Genomic DNA, 15756 nt, shown 5'->3' on the forward strand with positions numbered 1-15756 from the left:
AATACATTTTTTAAATAAATAAATAATCCGGATTAGAAGCAGTTAGATCATTTATAACTGTCCTTCTTCCTCCTGGCCGCCAGGGGGCGGTACGCAGCGCGAGGCTGCGTCACTCTGTGACGACGCGTCACTACGTCATGAAAACAGGGCGCGTGTGCGCTGGCGGCAGGTTTAAAGAGTCTGAGTTTGGAGCGCAGTGAGAAACTTCAGGGTGAAATCCGGGATTTAACGGCGGGATTATCGGATTACTGAGGACAGGCGGGATGTCGGAGGACAGGTAGGAAACTCAGGTTTGATTTCACCTTTCTGACGTTTTTCCGCCACTTTATTCTGGAGGGAACAGCGCGGACTGATGAACCGGTCAGATTAACTAATCTACGGGATGAAGTGAGTTGGTCAGCTTCTCTGTCTGATTCTGAATATATTATTATAATCTGATCTGTTTTTATCCATAATCTGACTTTATTCGTGTTAAATGGCGCCGTTTCCTCCTGATCCAGTTTATCAGCGGCTCTTTGTCTCATTCCAGCCGTTTAACCCCAGATTACCCAGATTACACCAGTTAAACCAGTTAAACCAGTATGAACTGGTGAGGCTTCCTCCCGGTTATCAGCACCAACATGGCGGACAGCCGCCGCCGGAGCCTCAGCGGTCTGGACCTTCCCAGGTGTGCTGTTCTGACCTGTGACCTATGACCTGTGCCTGCAGCCTTCCCCTGCAGGAGCTCTCCTGCCAGAAGCGGTTCGGCATCAAGCGGAAGAGCCTCGGTTCCGAGTCCACTCCGACCGACCTGGTGCTGCTGCGCTCCCCGCGGCCCAAGCAGCCCTGGCCGGCCTGCCTGGGGAAGGAGAACCAGGAGGGCCGGTTCGTCCTGGCCCGGAGGTCCCGGAGGAGGCGGCGGTCCGGCTCAGGTGGGGACCCGGCCCGGTTCTGGTTCCGTAGGGTGGTCCAGGTGTGACTCCAGCTGTTTCCCTGCAGGTGTTTCCTGGGATCACCTGCCGGACGAGCTGCTGCTGCGGATCTGCGGCTGCCTCCCGCTGCCGGACCTGCTGCGGGTTTCTGCGGTTTGCCGCCGCTGGCGCCGCCTGGCGTGAGTCCCGAACCGGTTCTGATGGGTCCCAACTCACTACCAGTTCATTATTCAATTTACAGTCATTTTTATGATCATTTCAATTTCTGCTGAAATGATCAGTTATTGAAACAATCAAGTAATCGATTAATCGCTAACTGGCCTCTTCAGGCAGTGATCGGCGCATATCGTATAGATCTGTTCTACCAGAACCGCTCCGGTCCAGTTTTAGCTTCAGCTGCTTCACATTCTGGAAAATCTCCAATCAGTCACTTTTCCATCCAACTGATCAATAATCAGCCACCTGATCAGCGTCAGGCAATAAAACGTTTAGTTTTATTTAAATAGATTTTATTTTCATATTTTAATGCATTTCTATTGTTTATAATTATTTTAAATGTTTGATGAAAAATCTGCAGAATGTGATTTTTTTTCTGTCTTTTATCCAATCAATCGTCAGAATAATCGATTATTAGAATCGAGTTAAAGCTTGTTGAGTTTGTTGGCTTTTAATTTGAAAGTCTCTTTTTTCCCAGTATTCCCAGTAACAGAGCGGCGCTCCGCATCGTTAAATTATGAACAGATGTTTGTTTAGGTCTGGAACCTGTTAAAGGAACCCAACTAGGTCCGGTTCTGGTTCTGGTTCTGCAGGCTGGACGAGTCCCTGTGGGTCAGTGTGGACCTGGAGGGCCTGACCCAAACAGGCCCGGCTCTGCGTTTGGTTCTGAGGACCGGGGTCCAGAGGCTGCGCTGCCCGCGGGCGTTTGTTGAGGAACTGGACCTCTCAGAACCCGGGTGAGTCCAGAACTTCCTCCTGGTTCTGCTCTAGCAGAAGGTGGTCCGGTAAGGCCCGGTTCGTGGTTCTGCTCTGGGTTCTTAATGAACCCAAAGATTCAATAATAAGATCTGAAAAGTGCGGTGTGCCTTTAAACCCTGCACTCAGCTGGGGTCAGGTCTGGACTTTGACTGGGCCATTCTAACCCATAATGCTGTATGTTCAGGCTGGTGACCTTTAACCCCAGGCTCAGCACCACACTGCCCTGTGAGGAACCAGAACATCTGGACCGCCGGGTCCAGTCCAGTTTATTTAGCGGTTTCAGAGTAAAGGGGTTGGATGTAAAAGCAGGCCGCACCTTTCAGATTTGTTCCAGTGGATGCTGAATGTTTCCGTGGTTGGAGCTGTGCAGCTGGTGACTCCTGGTTCTGGTTCTGGTTCTGCAGGCGGCTCCAGCTGGTGGATCTGGACCTGTCCGGTTCCGTGGTTTCCCCCTCGGCGCTGCGCAGCGTCGTCTGCCGCTGCAGCCGGCTGCGCCGCCTCAGCCTGGAGGCGCTGCCGCTGTCTGATGACGTGCTCAGGTAACCGGGCCGGAGCCGTGGGCCGGGCTGGGCCGGGCAGGTAGGACTGGTTCTGACGGTTCTGTTTGTCCGCTCTGCAGCTGCCTGGCCCAGAACCCGGACCTGCTGCAGCTCAACCTGGGCGGCTGCTCCGGATTCTCCGCCGCCGCTCTGGCTGCCATGCTGGACTCCTGCCGCAGGTCAGAACCGGCTCGGCTCGGTCCGACCCGGACCGGTCCCGGTTCTGATCCGCTCTGCGTTCCGCCTCAGGTTGGAGCAGCTCAACATCTCCTGGTGCAGCTTCAGCAGGAACCACGTCCAGAACCTGGTGGAGACGCTGAGCCCCTCCGTCACACACCTGAACCTGAGCGGCTACCGGGACAGCCTGGCGCTGGACGGTGAGGAGCCAGAACCGGGCCAGAACCCCTGCTCTAGACGCTCTGCAGGGTTTAACTGAACCTGGGCTGACGGTTTATCTGCTTTGTGATTCAGTTCTTCGACAAATCGCCTGTCTGATGAACAGTTCTGTTTCGGGTGAACAGTTCTTCTGTCCCACTGAATCAGTTCCCGTTTGTTGCAGATGTGAAGGTTCTGGTGGACCGATGTCCGGACCTGCAGACGTTGGATCTCAGGTGAGAGCGGTGGGCGTGGCTTCCTGCTGCCGTGTGGCCGGCGGCGGTACTGCAGCGGTTCTAGTTCTGGTTCTGACGGTCTCTCTGGTTGCAGCGACAGCACGCTGCTGACGGCCGACAGCTTCCTGGTCCTGAAGCGGCTGAAGAAGCTGCTCCACCTGTCGCTGAGCCGCTGCTACCACATCCACCTGGCGGCGCTGTGGTGAGTCACCGCGGCCTAGTCAAAGTCTACACCCACTTCCTGGTTCTGACTCAGTGGGGATGGATTTAATGGCAGGCCACACTTTTCAGATCTAACTGGTAGAATCAGGTAAAGTTTCTGATCCGACCCGGCTGATGAGTTTGGACCGGAACCAGATGGAGCTTCCAAAGGTTCTGGACGTCATAGAATAGCTTAGTTGTCAGCTGGTGTTCTGGCTCTGACCCGGTTCTGGTTCTGTCCCCAGTGACCTCGGGAAGGCGATCCCGTCGCTGCGGTTCCTGGACGTGTTCGGTCTGGTCCAGGACGGCCAGCTGGCGGCGCTGCAGGACGACTCGCCGCGGCTCGCCATCAACGCCCGGCCGTTCTCCGCCGTGGCCCGGCCCACTCCGGCCGGCGCCGCCCAGCCCGACCGCACCATGTGGGGCCGCGGCTGCAGACTGAAGGTCCGGTTCTGACCGGAGCGGCGGGTTCCTGGTTCTGTTCAGTGTTCCTGGTACCGGGGGCCAGACGATGGACTCGGCCTCCTGTTGGGCGACCCGGCTGCTGTTGGACTCTGCCGGTTCTGATGACATTAAAGTTCTGGACTGTCTGCTGTAATAATGACTCAACGCTGGAATCACCGAACGATTTTAATGGAAGAGGAGGTTCTGGTTCCGACGGGTCCAAAGACGACCTGAATCATTTCCAATCAAAACCGGGAGATTAAACACGGATCCGTTCGGTTCCGATCCAGTTTTATACTTGAAAATGTTGACTGATTTTGTCTGAATCGTGTTTGTATTAAACTCTGGAAGCTGTTTGGGTCTGAGTGTGATGTCATTTCCTGGTCTGAGTGATGTCATTTCCTGGTGGGAAACCGCAGGCGGCCGACTCCTGGACCGGTCCGGAGGACGAAGTCGGTCAAAAATTAATCCAATAATCTGGATTATTTAGACATTAAAAGGGAAAAATGAGTCACTGTTATTCATTTATGATTTCAAACTAAATATTTAATTTACCAACTAAATATGGAGCTAAATATTTAACATCTAGTTTGCTAAGCAGTTTTGAAACTAAAATGTTTAGCTAGAAAGCTAAATATTCAGAACATACTTAGCTTGCTAATTAGAAACTAAATATTATTGGCAAATTGAATATTGAGCTCCATATTTACTTTGAAAATCATTTTATCTATCTTGGAACTGAAATATTAAGGTTCAAAATAGTTAGCAATATATTTATCTGGCTAACTAGCTTGAAGCTTCATACTTGGCTTCTCAGCTAAATATTAAGTTTTCTAGCTACACATTTAGCTTCCAAAATTAGTTTATCAACACATTTAGTTTCCAAACTATTAAGGCTAAATGTTTGTAGTTAAATATTTATTCAAATTTTGCTCACAAACTTTTTGGAGCTAAATATTTTTCCCACTAATTTGTTCAAAGTTTAATATTTCGCTTCTGTACTCGGATAGCTAACAAATCGTTTGAAGCTAAACATTTATCTTGCTAACTTAATATTTAACTTCCTGAATACTTTAAACGTTTAACTGGTTATTTAATTTGAAGCTGTGACATGCATGAGTAACATGGTTCCAGATTTCTTACTTTAGCTGAGCCATCCGGGTCCGGTACCGGTATCCTTCATGTTTCACTCTCCAGGTTCGACCCGCTCCGGTAATTGGACCATTTGAATCAGCTGTGATGGAGCAGCGGCGCGTCTGAAACTTTTATTTTATCGTAATAAAACAGGAAACAAGCGACAGGGAAAATGATTTGAAATACTTTTTCACATCTATTCGATCCGGTGGATCGATCCAGTTCGTCAGAACCAGATGATTTATGAACCGGATCCGCAGTTCGGAATAAAGCGCCACAGCCCAGGTTGATTCGGCCATATTGGTTTATTAGAAAAGTCACTTCCAGTGAGGCGGACATGTTTAACCGGACCGGTTCCGTTCAGGTCACAGAAAGCCAGTTACTCTAGAAAAGCTGATGAACTGAACTTCTTGGCAGAGTTTCGTTCCAGATTTACTTCAGGATCAAATCAGATTAGTAATAAATGAGTTCAGAACCAGAACCAGTCTCCAGATTTGGGTTTTTTATTTAAAACAGACAAAAAAAGGATTTCATGTGTTGGGAGAAGCGGGTCGAGCCGGAACCGACCCAACTGGCTTTCTGAGCGGAAACATGTAGAGACTGAGGAACGAGCTGGTGCTTGATGGGAGAGCCCCCACCACCCATACAATATACATTTATATATATAGAAAAGTGGCTAAAGATGCTAGGATGAGACGTTCTCACGGCACCATGGCTTATTAGCAGAAACACAACAGAACCGCCATCTGGACCAACTAACGGACGCGTCTTTAATCTACAGGAAATGACGTGCAGAATGCTACAAAGTTATCGTTGTTTTCATCTGGTGCGTCCGGAGACCGATGACGGGACGGTCCGGCGCCGTCCCCTGGGCCTGACGCCGGGCCGGCGCCGCGCCGACGGGTCGACGACACACAGGAGGAAAATATTAGAAACAAAAAAAATATTTTACAAACCCCCCCACCCCCTTCCCACAGACGGGTCACAGTGGGAGGACGGCGCCGAGGCGCTTCAGTCGTCCTCACCGTCGTCCTGCAGAGACAGAGGGACAGAGACACCAGGTTAGGTCCAGCAGAACCGGGTCAGAACAGAACCAGACTCCAAACAGGTTGAAACCGGTTCATGCTCTCACTAACTGTTAAGACCAGAATCAGATCAATAATCTGAGCGGACTGCTTTAATCCAGAACGTTAAAGCGTGTTGCCATAGCAACACGTTCAGCTGGTCTCCTCCAACCACAGATCAGTTCAGTCTCCATAGCAACGGTGTTCTGGTTGCCACCGTCGCCTCATGCTTGCTCTGGAGGGCCATCAGCAGCCTGCTTAAGGAAACATCGTTTACAGTAACCATAGCGACCAGCTGCAGCTCTCTCACCTCTCCATCTTCCCCTTCGCCATCCTCGTCTTCGCCTTCCTCTTCCTCGCCCTCATCGATGTCCTCCAGACCTTCCTCATCCTCCTCTTCATCGTCCTCACCCTCCTCATCCTCCATGTCAGGGACCTGGGGGCGTCCAGACAGTCAGCGAACCTCCCGGTAGCGCCCCCCCCGCCCCAGCGGCGCCCCCTGCACCTACCAGGTAGTACTGCAGCGGGTTGGGCCAGATGTCGTCCTTGATGACCTCTCCCAGCTCGTCGGCGCCGGCGTCCGAGTGGTCGGTGAACCAGGTGAAGAAGCTCTCCGGCTCCTCGTGCTGACGCTTCTTCCCAGCTTTGTTCGGCGTCTGGCCGCTCCGTTTGGTCAGGTCCTGCAGAGCCCAGAGGTCAAAGGTCAATGGTCACATGTCAGCAATGATTGTCATCCCAACCACACCAGATCAACAAGCGCCGACTGCCCCCAGATTCAGCCAATCCTGATGGGGGGCAGCCTGTTCCGATGGGCTACCCATCGGAATAGGCTGCCCATCCCCCCAAAGGATAACCCGATACGGGGTTAAAGAGATAACCCGATACTGGTTAAAGAGATTACCCGATACGTGGTTAAAGAGATAACCCGATACTGGTTAAAGAGATTACCCGATACGTGGTTAAAGAGATTACCCGATACTGGTTAAAGAGATAACCCGATACGTGGTTAAAGAGATAACCCGATACGGGTTAAAGAGATAACCCGATACGGGTTAAAGAGATAACCCGATACGGGTTAAAGAGATAACCCGATACGGGTTAAAGAGATAACCCGATACAGGGTTTGTAAACTTTTCCTACAGCAAAATTTAAGCACTAAGAATTTTCAAGCTAAATTCTTGAAACTTTCAGCACGCGACTTTGCAATTACAAATGAACTAAAAGAAGATTCTCTATTTCAATTCTGTTATTAATAAAGTTTTGTGATGGTGTCCTACAGTAAAATATAAATATACAATAAATATTAGTTACATTGAAACAATTGTTAACACAAATGACCTTCCTGATCAATTTAAATGCTGAAACACAACATACAGTTGAAACTACATATTTGCTTAAAACTTATAAAGAGATTTTTTTTCTGACCAAAGGTCTTTTGTTTCAGGTTAGTCAGGATTATTAAAATGATTTCTTCTTGCTGAATTGCAGTAAAAATCTTTTCCAGATCGTACGGAGCAAACGCACCTTCCCAGCTTTCCATTTGATCTCAGTGGATTTGGAAACCGGATCTCCGCCCTCGTTGACGTTAAACTCTTTGGAGAGAACTTTGTTCTCGAAGTACGGATTCTCGTCAAAGGACTGCAGGGACACAGAGGAGAACGGGTGGATCAGAAAACATCGTCAGCTTCAGAACAAACCGACAGAATCAATCAGACTCACAAAATCTATTCTGTATCCAGACTTGATGTCCTCGAACTCTGTGACCTCAACCTTGGACAGATAATGAAGAGCTTCTTCATCTTCCTCCCCCAGAAGAGCTGAAACTACAGCAGCAGTCAGAGCAGGAGTTTTTATTTGTTCATGACAGGAACCAGAACCAAAACCGGATCCGGCTGTTTACCTTGTGGATGGTTGACGAATGTTGTGACCCAAAAGTTTGGGATTTTGGCGATGAGCTCTGATCTCTTCTGAAAGAACGGCTGGCGTAATTTGTTGTACTTCTGCTCTACTTTTAAAATTTCTTCACTGGCCTGTTCATTTAATCTAGAAAACAATCAGCGTGTCAGAACAGTAAACGGTTTCCATGACGACGCGTCAGGCTCAAACTCACCTGTCGATTTCGTTCTGTACTTCATCAATGTGTTCGATCGCCTCCTGCTGCTCTTTCTCTGAAACACAAAGCATCAAGATTCAGGAAATAATATTCCAGTAAAATACGAGAAATTAATTTAAGATCTAAATTATTATGGTTTAAAATAAAAATAAAAAAAACATTTTGGAAATGTTGACAGGCGATCTTATAAACATCCTCAGTCTGTTAGCGTTCATACTGCCAAAAATCTACTTGATGAATTTCTAAACTCCCTTCATGAGTTAAATATTAAACATGAACAATATTTTCTAAATAAAAGAAACAGTTTTCATTTCAGAGTATTTGAGCTTTACTGCAGTTTCAGATCCAGGATTGGAAAATTATTGGGCAGCAGCAAGAAACACAAAACACTCAACATAATGAAATAAACGTAAACTTCTATACAATAAAATAGAAGTATAATCTAAAAAGCGCTGCTGCGCTCCTTCAGGCAGACCGCTGCATCCTGGGTGCACAAAGCAGCGTGAACACAGATCCTTCACACTCAGCTGATGTTTACATCCCAACTGGTGTTTGCAGTTTTATGTTTAATTACTGCAAATAGATTTTTTAATGCGTGAACACATTTATATAAAATGATTCTACTCTCCACATTTCTATGCTTATGTTTAATATCTGTCCAGCATTTTATGCTGTAATCTTGCCCTTGTTGCTCTTTGTTTTTATATATTTTTTATCTTTGTGACTCTACATGTTCGTATCTCCGGACCCTCTGGAGGACAGGAATCAGGACGCGGGGTTTCCGCCCCAGGGCTCCCAGATCCGGGTCGTGTTTTCCTGGAGGCATTCCCTCCTCGCTGGGGGTTTTCCACGCTGCAGATCGTGGGTTCCCCCCGCAGACGGCCCCTCCACCCCCCTCCTTCCTGTTGCCGTTTAAGGCGGCCTGGTTTGAATGAAAAACGGGCTCCGGCTCTGCTGTGAAAACCCTCAGCTCAGCCAGCGCCTCCTTCTGCCGCCTCACTCTTAATAAAAGCTCACACTGAACCAAACTCGGTGAATTAGCCCGATCTGGTTATTTAAACAGCTTTTAGGAGCCAAACTGAGAAATGCTGGCCTGCTTTATTGTAAACTAACGGCTACAGGCTAGCAGAAGCTAGTAGAAGCTAACGGAGGCTAACGCGGCTAGTTAGCTGCAGCTGCATCACTAAATATCTCAACTTGTTGATCGAACTGAGGCTGTTTCTGGAAACCAGGCGCTTTAATTCCCAGGATGTGACTAACAGGAGTCCATCAGCGGAACCCGAGGCCGTGAGGACGGCATAATGACGGTAAACAGCTGAAAATGGCGCTGAGAGGAGAACCGTTATTACCGGAGGTCTCGTCCCCTGCGTCGTGGTTTGAATTCTCCTTCCTGCTCACTTTAGCCGCTGAGGCCGACATGCTGCCGCTTCTCCGACGCTCTGTAGACCTGAAGTTCCTCCCGGCGGGTTAAATCTCAGCTCCTGACGACAAAAGTTACTTCACCTCACAAACAACAGTCCGCCAGCAGCGCCACGATGGGAACAAACCGACCCGCCTCCGTCAACACATTTATGGCTCTCTGCTGCCCCCGGTGGCCCGGAGGGATGTGGACGCCACGGGAACTGCATGAAATGATCGGGATCAGACTGACTTCAGTCACTCAGCTTTCAGACATGAAGCATAAATATCAACTCTACAGGAAATAAAATGAAGGAAAAAAGAACATTATGTACATAGTATGAGAATGTAGGTCAGAATAGGCAGAATATAAATGTTATTAGAGGGGAAAGTCAGCATCAGATTCACACAAAAAAGATCCAAAAATGTTAAATATATACAAAAAGTAAACAACTTCAACAGTAATAATAGTATTTCTTTTCTAATAACTGTGCAGTATTTTTATGAGATAATTTTGTACAGTATATCAGACTCACTAATGAATGTCCAACTTTGTAAAATAATCAGATGTGTTTTTATTTCTTTAGTCCTCTGCAAACGATCCAGTAAAACAAAATGTCTGCCTTTATTTCAGGATGTTTCCTGTGGAAATGCTAAGAATCCATCTGTGACAGAAAGAAATGTATGATTTTAAAAAAAACCTTCAACTTGCCCATTTTACCTTTTCCAGTTGAAACCTGAGCGATGCTTTGAGTTTCACTGAAGGAAACGATAAACTAACCAAGTTATTGATCAGGATATTTGAATCAGAATCATGGTTGGAACTAACCTGGTTTTCTCAACCAGTCCAGTAACTAGTCCCAGCAGGTCTCTGAACAGTCTGTGTCCAGCATGTGTGCGGTCTATTCGCTGCTGTTTCCCTGACCTTTGACCTTACTATTATAATTTCCTCTTTAGTTTGTTTCTGGTCAGACTGAAGGAGGAAGTGACCAGCAGCTGAGCTCGTCTTCAGCATCCGGCTGCGGCGGCAGGAAGTGATGTCATTATTTTAACAGCAGAGACTGATTTCTGTTTCTTTCAGTTTTCTGCTCAGGTGACGCTGCTGTGACGTCATGTGACCCGGTCACGGTCCGGTGTGGGTCAGAGGATGGTTCCGTCCTGAACTGTTGACCGGAAATTACGTTCCTCCGACTCCTAACCCGCTCTACGTGTTTGGGCCGACCTGCTGAGTGACTCAGTGCCGTGATGAAAGCTCGCAGGGAGGAGGAGGCTGGAATGCCTCACCTGTACAGGTGCACCCGGCGCTGCGATCTGATTGGCTGCAGGTGCATCGATGTGCCCTCGCGCGGCCAATCAGCGCGCCGTGACGTCAGCGCGGATTCAAAGGATCGCTCAGATTTGTTTCCATCGGTGATTGAGGAAGAAGCCGCGGCCTCAGCTCACCTGAGCAGGTTGATCAGTCCGAGCGTCCGTCCGCGCACCTGGCCGCCATGTCAGCCCCGACGCCTCAGGTGAGTCCGGCTCCCTTCCTGCAGACCCGGACCGGTTCTGGGGCCCATCAGAACCGGTCCGGGTCACCGAGGTTCTGGCTGGAATTACAGAGCTGCTGCTGCGGATTTACCTGTTGGTCCAGTTTGTCTCCTCCTCACCTGGCTTTGTCTTCCTGACACAAACACCTGAGACAATCACTGCAGAACGACTTCCGGCTGCTCGGAACCAGCTGGACCGGAACCGGTTGAAGGTCCGGACTGGACTGGTTCTCAGTCTGGCTCATGAAACCAGCAGAATATTTCTGTCTTGTTTTTATTCATATCTGATCGTTTTGTTTCTTCAGAACCAACAAAACAAACAGAAGTTCGTTTCACTAACTTTGATTTTTCTGGATTCAGTCTGAATATGAATCCATCTATGATCTGAGGCTGTTTTGATTCTGAAATCATGAAGAGAGGCGTATTTAAGCATGTTGGTAGAAAGTTTAGTGGAAGGAAGATGTTTGCGGTAGAAAAATGAAATCCACATTCAGTAAGTCGATGTGATTAATGACTCGTCATCTTTAGTGGTTCATCTCTGAGCTTTTATCCCCAGGGATGTGTTCTTGGTCCCATCCTGTTCCTATTGGACCAGAGGGTCAAAGGTCATCTGCAAAGTTCCAGGAGACGGTTTCCAATCTGTTCTTAATGGTCTAGTCAAAGTATCTGAGGAGAAATCCGTTTCTGTAGTCTCTCTCTCTCTCAGTGGTCCAGGTTGGGTTCAGATCAGGTTTCTGATCTGAGTGGATTCTGGTAAAGCAGCTGCAGTCCAGCAGGAAGTGACCCGGTCTCCGCCGCTGTGTGTTTCCTGTCAGGATGGGAAGCAGCAGCAGCAGCAGCAGCGGCGGCTGGACATTCTGGACCCGCAGGTCCAGCAGCGGCTGGAGAACGCCCGGGCTCAGGTCCGGCAGGAGATCCAGCTGGAGCTGAAGATCAAGGAGGCGGCGGAGAGGATGCGGCGGGCGTACCCGAGCCGGCGGGGCGGCGCCGTGGACGGCGAGGTGAAGGCGTCCAGCCGCAAGCTGGAGCAGCTCCACCTGCAGCTGCAGGAGCTCAATGCCATCTCCATGGCAACGGAGAAGGACAACCACGCAGGTAAAACGTTACAGCAGCTGTAGACCTTCTGGAGCCGCTCTGTCCAAATACAGCAGAATAATTCAAGTATGGGATCCATTTTCCAGCTTAACTTTCAGGATTTTTCCTGACAATGTTTATCAGATGCTAATGCTAACGTGCTACAAGCCCTGAGCTCGACTTTACTTTTGACGTTATGCTGACTCAGCGACTGATCCTCTCTCCTGAATCCTTATTGGTTAATTTGGGCTCCGCCTCCTCTCCGGGCCCCATGTAAGGCGGGAATCACCAACCAGGAGATTACAATTTTAAATAAGTTTGTTGACTCTGTTTTCTGTGCGTTTCGAAGCGACTGTCCCAGAGGAGGAAGAGAACCAATCATCAGAGCCGAGTCAGTGGGAGGAAGTGACATCACCGCTGGCCAGCCGCATCAGAACTCTGAAGAAACAGCTGACGATGGAGACCAAAGTGAAGCAGGGCGCCGAGAACATGATCCAGACCTACAGCAGCAGGTCCTTCAAGGTGAGACCCACTTCCTGTCTCCTTCAAAATAAAGCACAGTCGCCTCAACCCTGACCAGGTCCGAGGGGATCAGAACCTTGACCCGGTCCGGTTTGTGTTCCAGGACCGGAAGATGCTGGCCATGGCCCAGCAGATGCTCCAGGACAGCCGGACCAAAATCGAGCTGCTGAGGATGCAGATCGTTAAAGTCGGCCAGGCCCGGGAGGAGGGCGCTTCTCTCGGTAACCGAACGGAGCGGTTCTGTCCTGGACCGGGCCCGGTCCTGGTCCGTCCGGCTCTGAGCCATCCCTCTGTCCCAGGTCCTGACGAGGAGATCATCAGCCCGGTGGAGCTGCGCGTCGCTGAGCTGCTGCATCGCATGAAGATCGAGTCGGCCGTCGCCGAAGGAGCCAAGAACGTGGCGAAGCTGGTGGACCGGAAGGAGCGGCGGGTTCTGACCGAGGTACCGGCCCGATTGGGTCAGGGATTCTGGCTGCCATCGGGATCCCTTCCTGCATGTTGTGCTGCTTTTAGAAAGACGGCAGAATATTGATCATATTTTCTGATCATAACCGGATGAAATACAACTTTTGCTATCACACTGTGGTGATCAGCTTTAACGGCCTATTCCAAGTCTGACTGCAGTGGAATGTGTGTAAATCAAGGCTTAAGAGACACAATTTAATAAACATATCATTAAATAAATTAACACATTCAGAAATGCAGACATTAAATTCATAAATACAGTTATAATTACATGTGGAAGTTGTTTAATTGTAATGTGTCGGTGTACCTGCAAATATTTAACTATTTTAAGAACTGGTGGGCGGGGCTAACACTGTTTACTCGTCGGTGGGCGGGGCTAACACTGTTTACTCGTCGGTGGGCGGGGCTAACTGTTTACTCGTCGGTGGGCGGGGCTAACACTGTTTACTCGTCGGTGGGCGGGGCTAACTGTTTACTCGTCGGTGGGCGGGGCTAACACTGTTGGGGAAGATAATTGGTCAGCAGTTTTTCATGACGGTTGTTGAGCAGGAAGGAGGAAAAACTTCACCTTTTGTCATAAATGTAGATTTTCTGAGTGTCGCTATTTAGTTCATTTCCATTTTGTTTTCATAGCACTCTTTAAAATGATGCAAATATACAAAAATAATACAGGTTCTGTCCTTGGATCATTGATCATGATCAGTTCTCCTGATGGGTTCTGCCCCTCCAGGCCCAGGCCCGGGTCCAGGAGTCGTCCCAGAAGGTGGACCTCCTGCGTCTGTCCCTGGAGCGGCGGCTCGCCGAGCTTCCTGAGAATCATCCCATGCGAGCCGCCATCATGGAGTCTCTGGAGTCGGGAGTCGCTCCGTCCTACGGAACGCCGAAGAAACAGTCCGCTGCTCCTTCGTCTTCCTCGTCCTCCTCCTCTTCCTCCTTCTTCAGACCGGCCAGTCTAACAGGTCCAGTACTTTCATAACCCAGAAACATCCTGGAGGATCCTCTGGACTCATGATTTCCTGTTTGGTGATTATTTCCTGCTCTCGCTCCCAGATGTCGCTCGGCTCTCACTCGGTAACCTCTTGATTCCCGACAGAGCCGATCTCCTCCTGCCCGTTTCTCAGGTGTAAATTTTCCAGGTTGAGTCCTGAACCTCCTTGGTGTTTGGGTCAAACCTCAGGGAACTGAAACCACTTCCTCCTGCTGCCTGAAGTCCAGAAATGCATGAATGTTTCTAGATAAGATCTTGAGACGTGGGGCCTAACTCTGAGTGGAAGATGATCAAAGTCCCTCCTGAATATCAGTTTTATTATGTCCAGAAGAATCGGCCGTGGACTGACCCAACGTCTGACTGTCGCCCTGCAGGCCGGCTGGAGGTCTGCCTGATGGGCGTCCAGGACCTGCTGGAGGACGTTCCGGGCCGCAGCGCCGCCCAGTTCTCCGGGAACTACGGCGGCGGGAAGTCCATGAAGGTGAAGGGTTCTGGACGGAGCGCCAACGGGAAGACGGGGAAGTCCGACGAACTGTCCTGTAAGGAATCTGCTGTCCTCCTGCGTCTTGGCGGAGAAACGTCGATGTTTCTGATTTAGATTCTGTTGGAGAAAATCCCGTTTAATCCAAACTAAAACCTGATCGATTTTTCTGCCAGGTTTGGTTTGAACCATTGAAATAATTCCTTCATTTCCTGTCCGATCCAAACCACCGCGGCTCGTTTGATCTGAGCAGAACCTTCCAGAACATCCGGATCAGAACTGACCTGGTTTCTCCCTCCTGTCTCTGTTCCAGCGGAGGTCAGCGCCGTGCTGAAGGTCGACAACCGGGTCATGGGCCGGACTCACTGGAGGCCGCAGGGCAAGGAGGCCTGGGGCCAGAACTTCAGTACCGAGCTGGAGCGGGTGAGTACACTGGCGGTTCTGGTTCTGATCCGAAACAGAGAATAATGAACCTTAGAGTCTCCAAACAGAGCTGAAAGTGGCTCCTGCTGTCAACCAGTAGTGATTCTGGTTCTGGTCCAGTCCAGGGAGCTGGAGGTGGCGGTGTACTGGAGGGACTGGCGGGCGCTGAGCGCCGTGAAGTTCCTGCGCCTGGAGGACTTCCTGGACAACCGCAGACACGGCATGTGTTTGGAGCTGGAGCCTCAGGGAATCGTCTTCATCGAGGTTTGGCTGCTTCCCAGTTACACAGAACCAGGGTCGGGTTCTCCTTGCGCTCATCACGTTTAACAGCAGAACCAGCTGATCAGAATCCAGAACCTTCATGATCCAATAACGCTACATCGTCTGCATAGAGTGTAATTCAGCAGCATCTCTTTATGACAGAAATACATGAAACTAATTAAAATGAACGTTGAATAGAAGCTGCAGCGGGTTGGACTGTTGACTCACAGCAAGTAGTTTAACACCTGGTGACCCCTTAGCAGTCCCGCCCCCCGCCTCACCCGTTTTCACCCTGTAGAGATGAACAGCTGCAGACAATGGTTGGACTTTTATCACAGTATGAAATGAATCATGTTGAGTTTTATAACTGAAAGTCTTTAATTTAGGGCCTGAAACTTGATCAGCTCTTCATTTTTATTTGCAGGTGACGTTCAACAATCCCGTCATCGAGCGTCCGTCCAAACTCCAGAGGCAGATGAGGATTTTCCCCAAGGAAAAAGGTGAAAATCACTTTAATAATTATGTTTTCAGGTCATTTTTGTTCAATATATGTGACACAGCGTTCAGAGTGAGCGCCTCGTACAGAGGCTACAGACCTTTACATGGCCCCCCCGCGATCCACC

General features: G+C 49.4%; 3 protein-coding genes across 4 annotated transcripts in view; 2 read left to right on the forward strand and 1 right to left on the reverse strand.

Annotated features, from left to right (window-relative positions):
* Window positions 1-96: 96 nt before the first annotated feature.
* On the forward strand, window positions 97-4036 carry skp2 (S-phase kinase-associated protein 2, E3 ubiquitin protein ligase). Of its 2 annotated transcripts, XM_015046866.1 has the most exons (10): window positions 97-277; window positions 709-911; window positions 979-1090; window positions 1721-1864; window positions 2291-2425; window positions 2506-2604; window positions 2675-2802; window positions 2985-3036; window positions 3131-3238; window positions 3483-4036. In XM_015046866.1, the coding sequence occupies exons 1-10, from the start codon at window positions 264-266 to the stop codon at window positions 3691-3693; spliced, it is 1206 nt and encodes a 401-aa protein (XP_014902352.1). In that variant the 5' UTR covers window positions 97-263; the 3' UTR covers window positions 3694-4036. The 2 variants fall into 2 exon arrangements, with proteins under 2 accessions (XP_014902352.1, XP_014902351.1); XM_015046865.1 differs by lacking the exon at window positions 97-277 and having other exon boundaries at window positions 692-911.
* Window positions 4037-5105: 1069 nt separating this feature from the next.
* Window positions 5106-9619, reverse strand: LOC106956198 (protein SET-like). Its single transcript, XM_015046871.1, has 8 exons — window positions 9342-9619; window positions 7990-8047; window positions 7780-7922; window positions 7599-7702; window positions 7404-7517; window positions 6389-6559; window positions 6190-6315; window positions 5106-5847 (listed from the first exon to the last, which is right to left on the reverse strand). Exons 1-8 carry the CDS (start codon window positions 9409-9411, stop codon window positions 5827-5829), a joined length of 807 nt encoding a protein of 268 aa, XP_014902357.1. The 5' UTR covers window positions 9412-9619; the 3' UTR covers window positions 5106-5826.
* A 602-nt stretch (window positions 9620-10221) lies between these two features.
* The window catches only part of pkn3 (protein kinase N3), a 12886-nt gene continuing 7351 nt past the window's right edge, over window positions 10222-15756 (forward strand). The window contains exons 1-10 of the mRNA XM_015046858.1: window positions 10222-10901; window positions 11735-12014; window positions 12343-12515; window positions 12619-12736; window positions 12815-12957; window positions 13711-13939; window positions 14343-14507; window positions 14763-14872; window positions 14993-15136; window positions 15558-15633. Coding sequence (XP_014902344.1) covers window positions 10881-10901; window positions 11735-12014; window positions 12343-12515; window positions 12619-12736; window positions 12815-12957; window positions 13711-13939; window positions 14343-14507; window positions 14763-14872; window positions 14993-15136; window positions 15558-15633 — 1459 coding nt within the window. The 5' untranslated portion in view covers window positions 10222-10880. The remainder of the gene's footprint in view (window positions 10902-11734; window positions 12015-12342; window positions 12516-12618; window positions 12737-12814; window positions 12958-13710; window positions 13940-14342; window positions 14508-14762; window positions 14873-14992; window positions 15137-15557; window positions 15634-15756) is intronic.

The sequence above is a fragment of the Poecilia latipinna genome, unplaced genomic scaffold (assembly GCF_001443285.1).
Source record: "Poecilia latipinna isolate Pla-1442-1.1 unplaced genomic scaffold, P_latipinna-1.0 Scaffold795, whole genome shotgun sequence".
Classification (NCBI taxonomy): domain Eukaryota; kingdom Metazoa; phylum Chordata; class Actinopteri; order Cyprinodontiformes; family Poeciliidae; genus Poecilia; species Poecilia latipinna.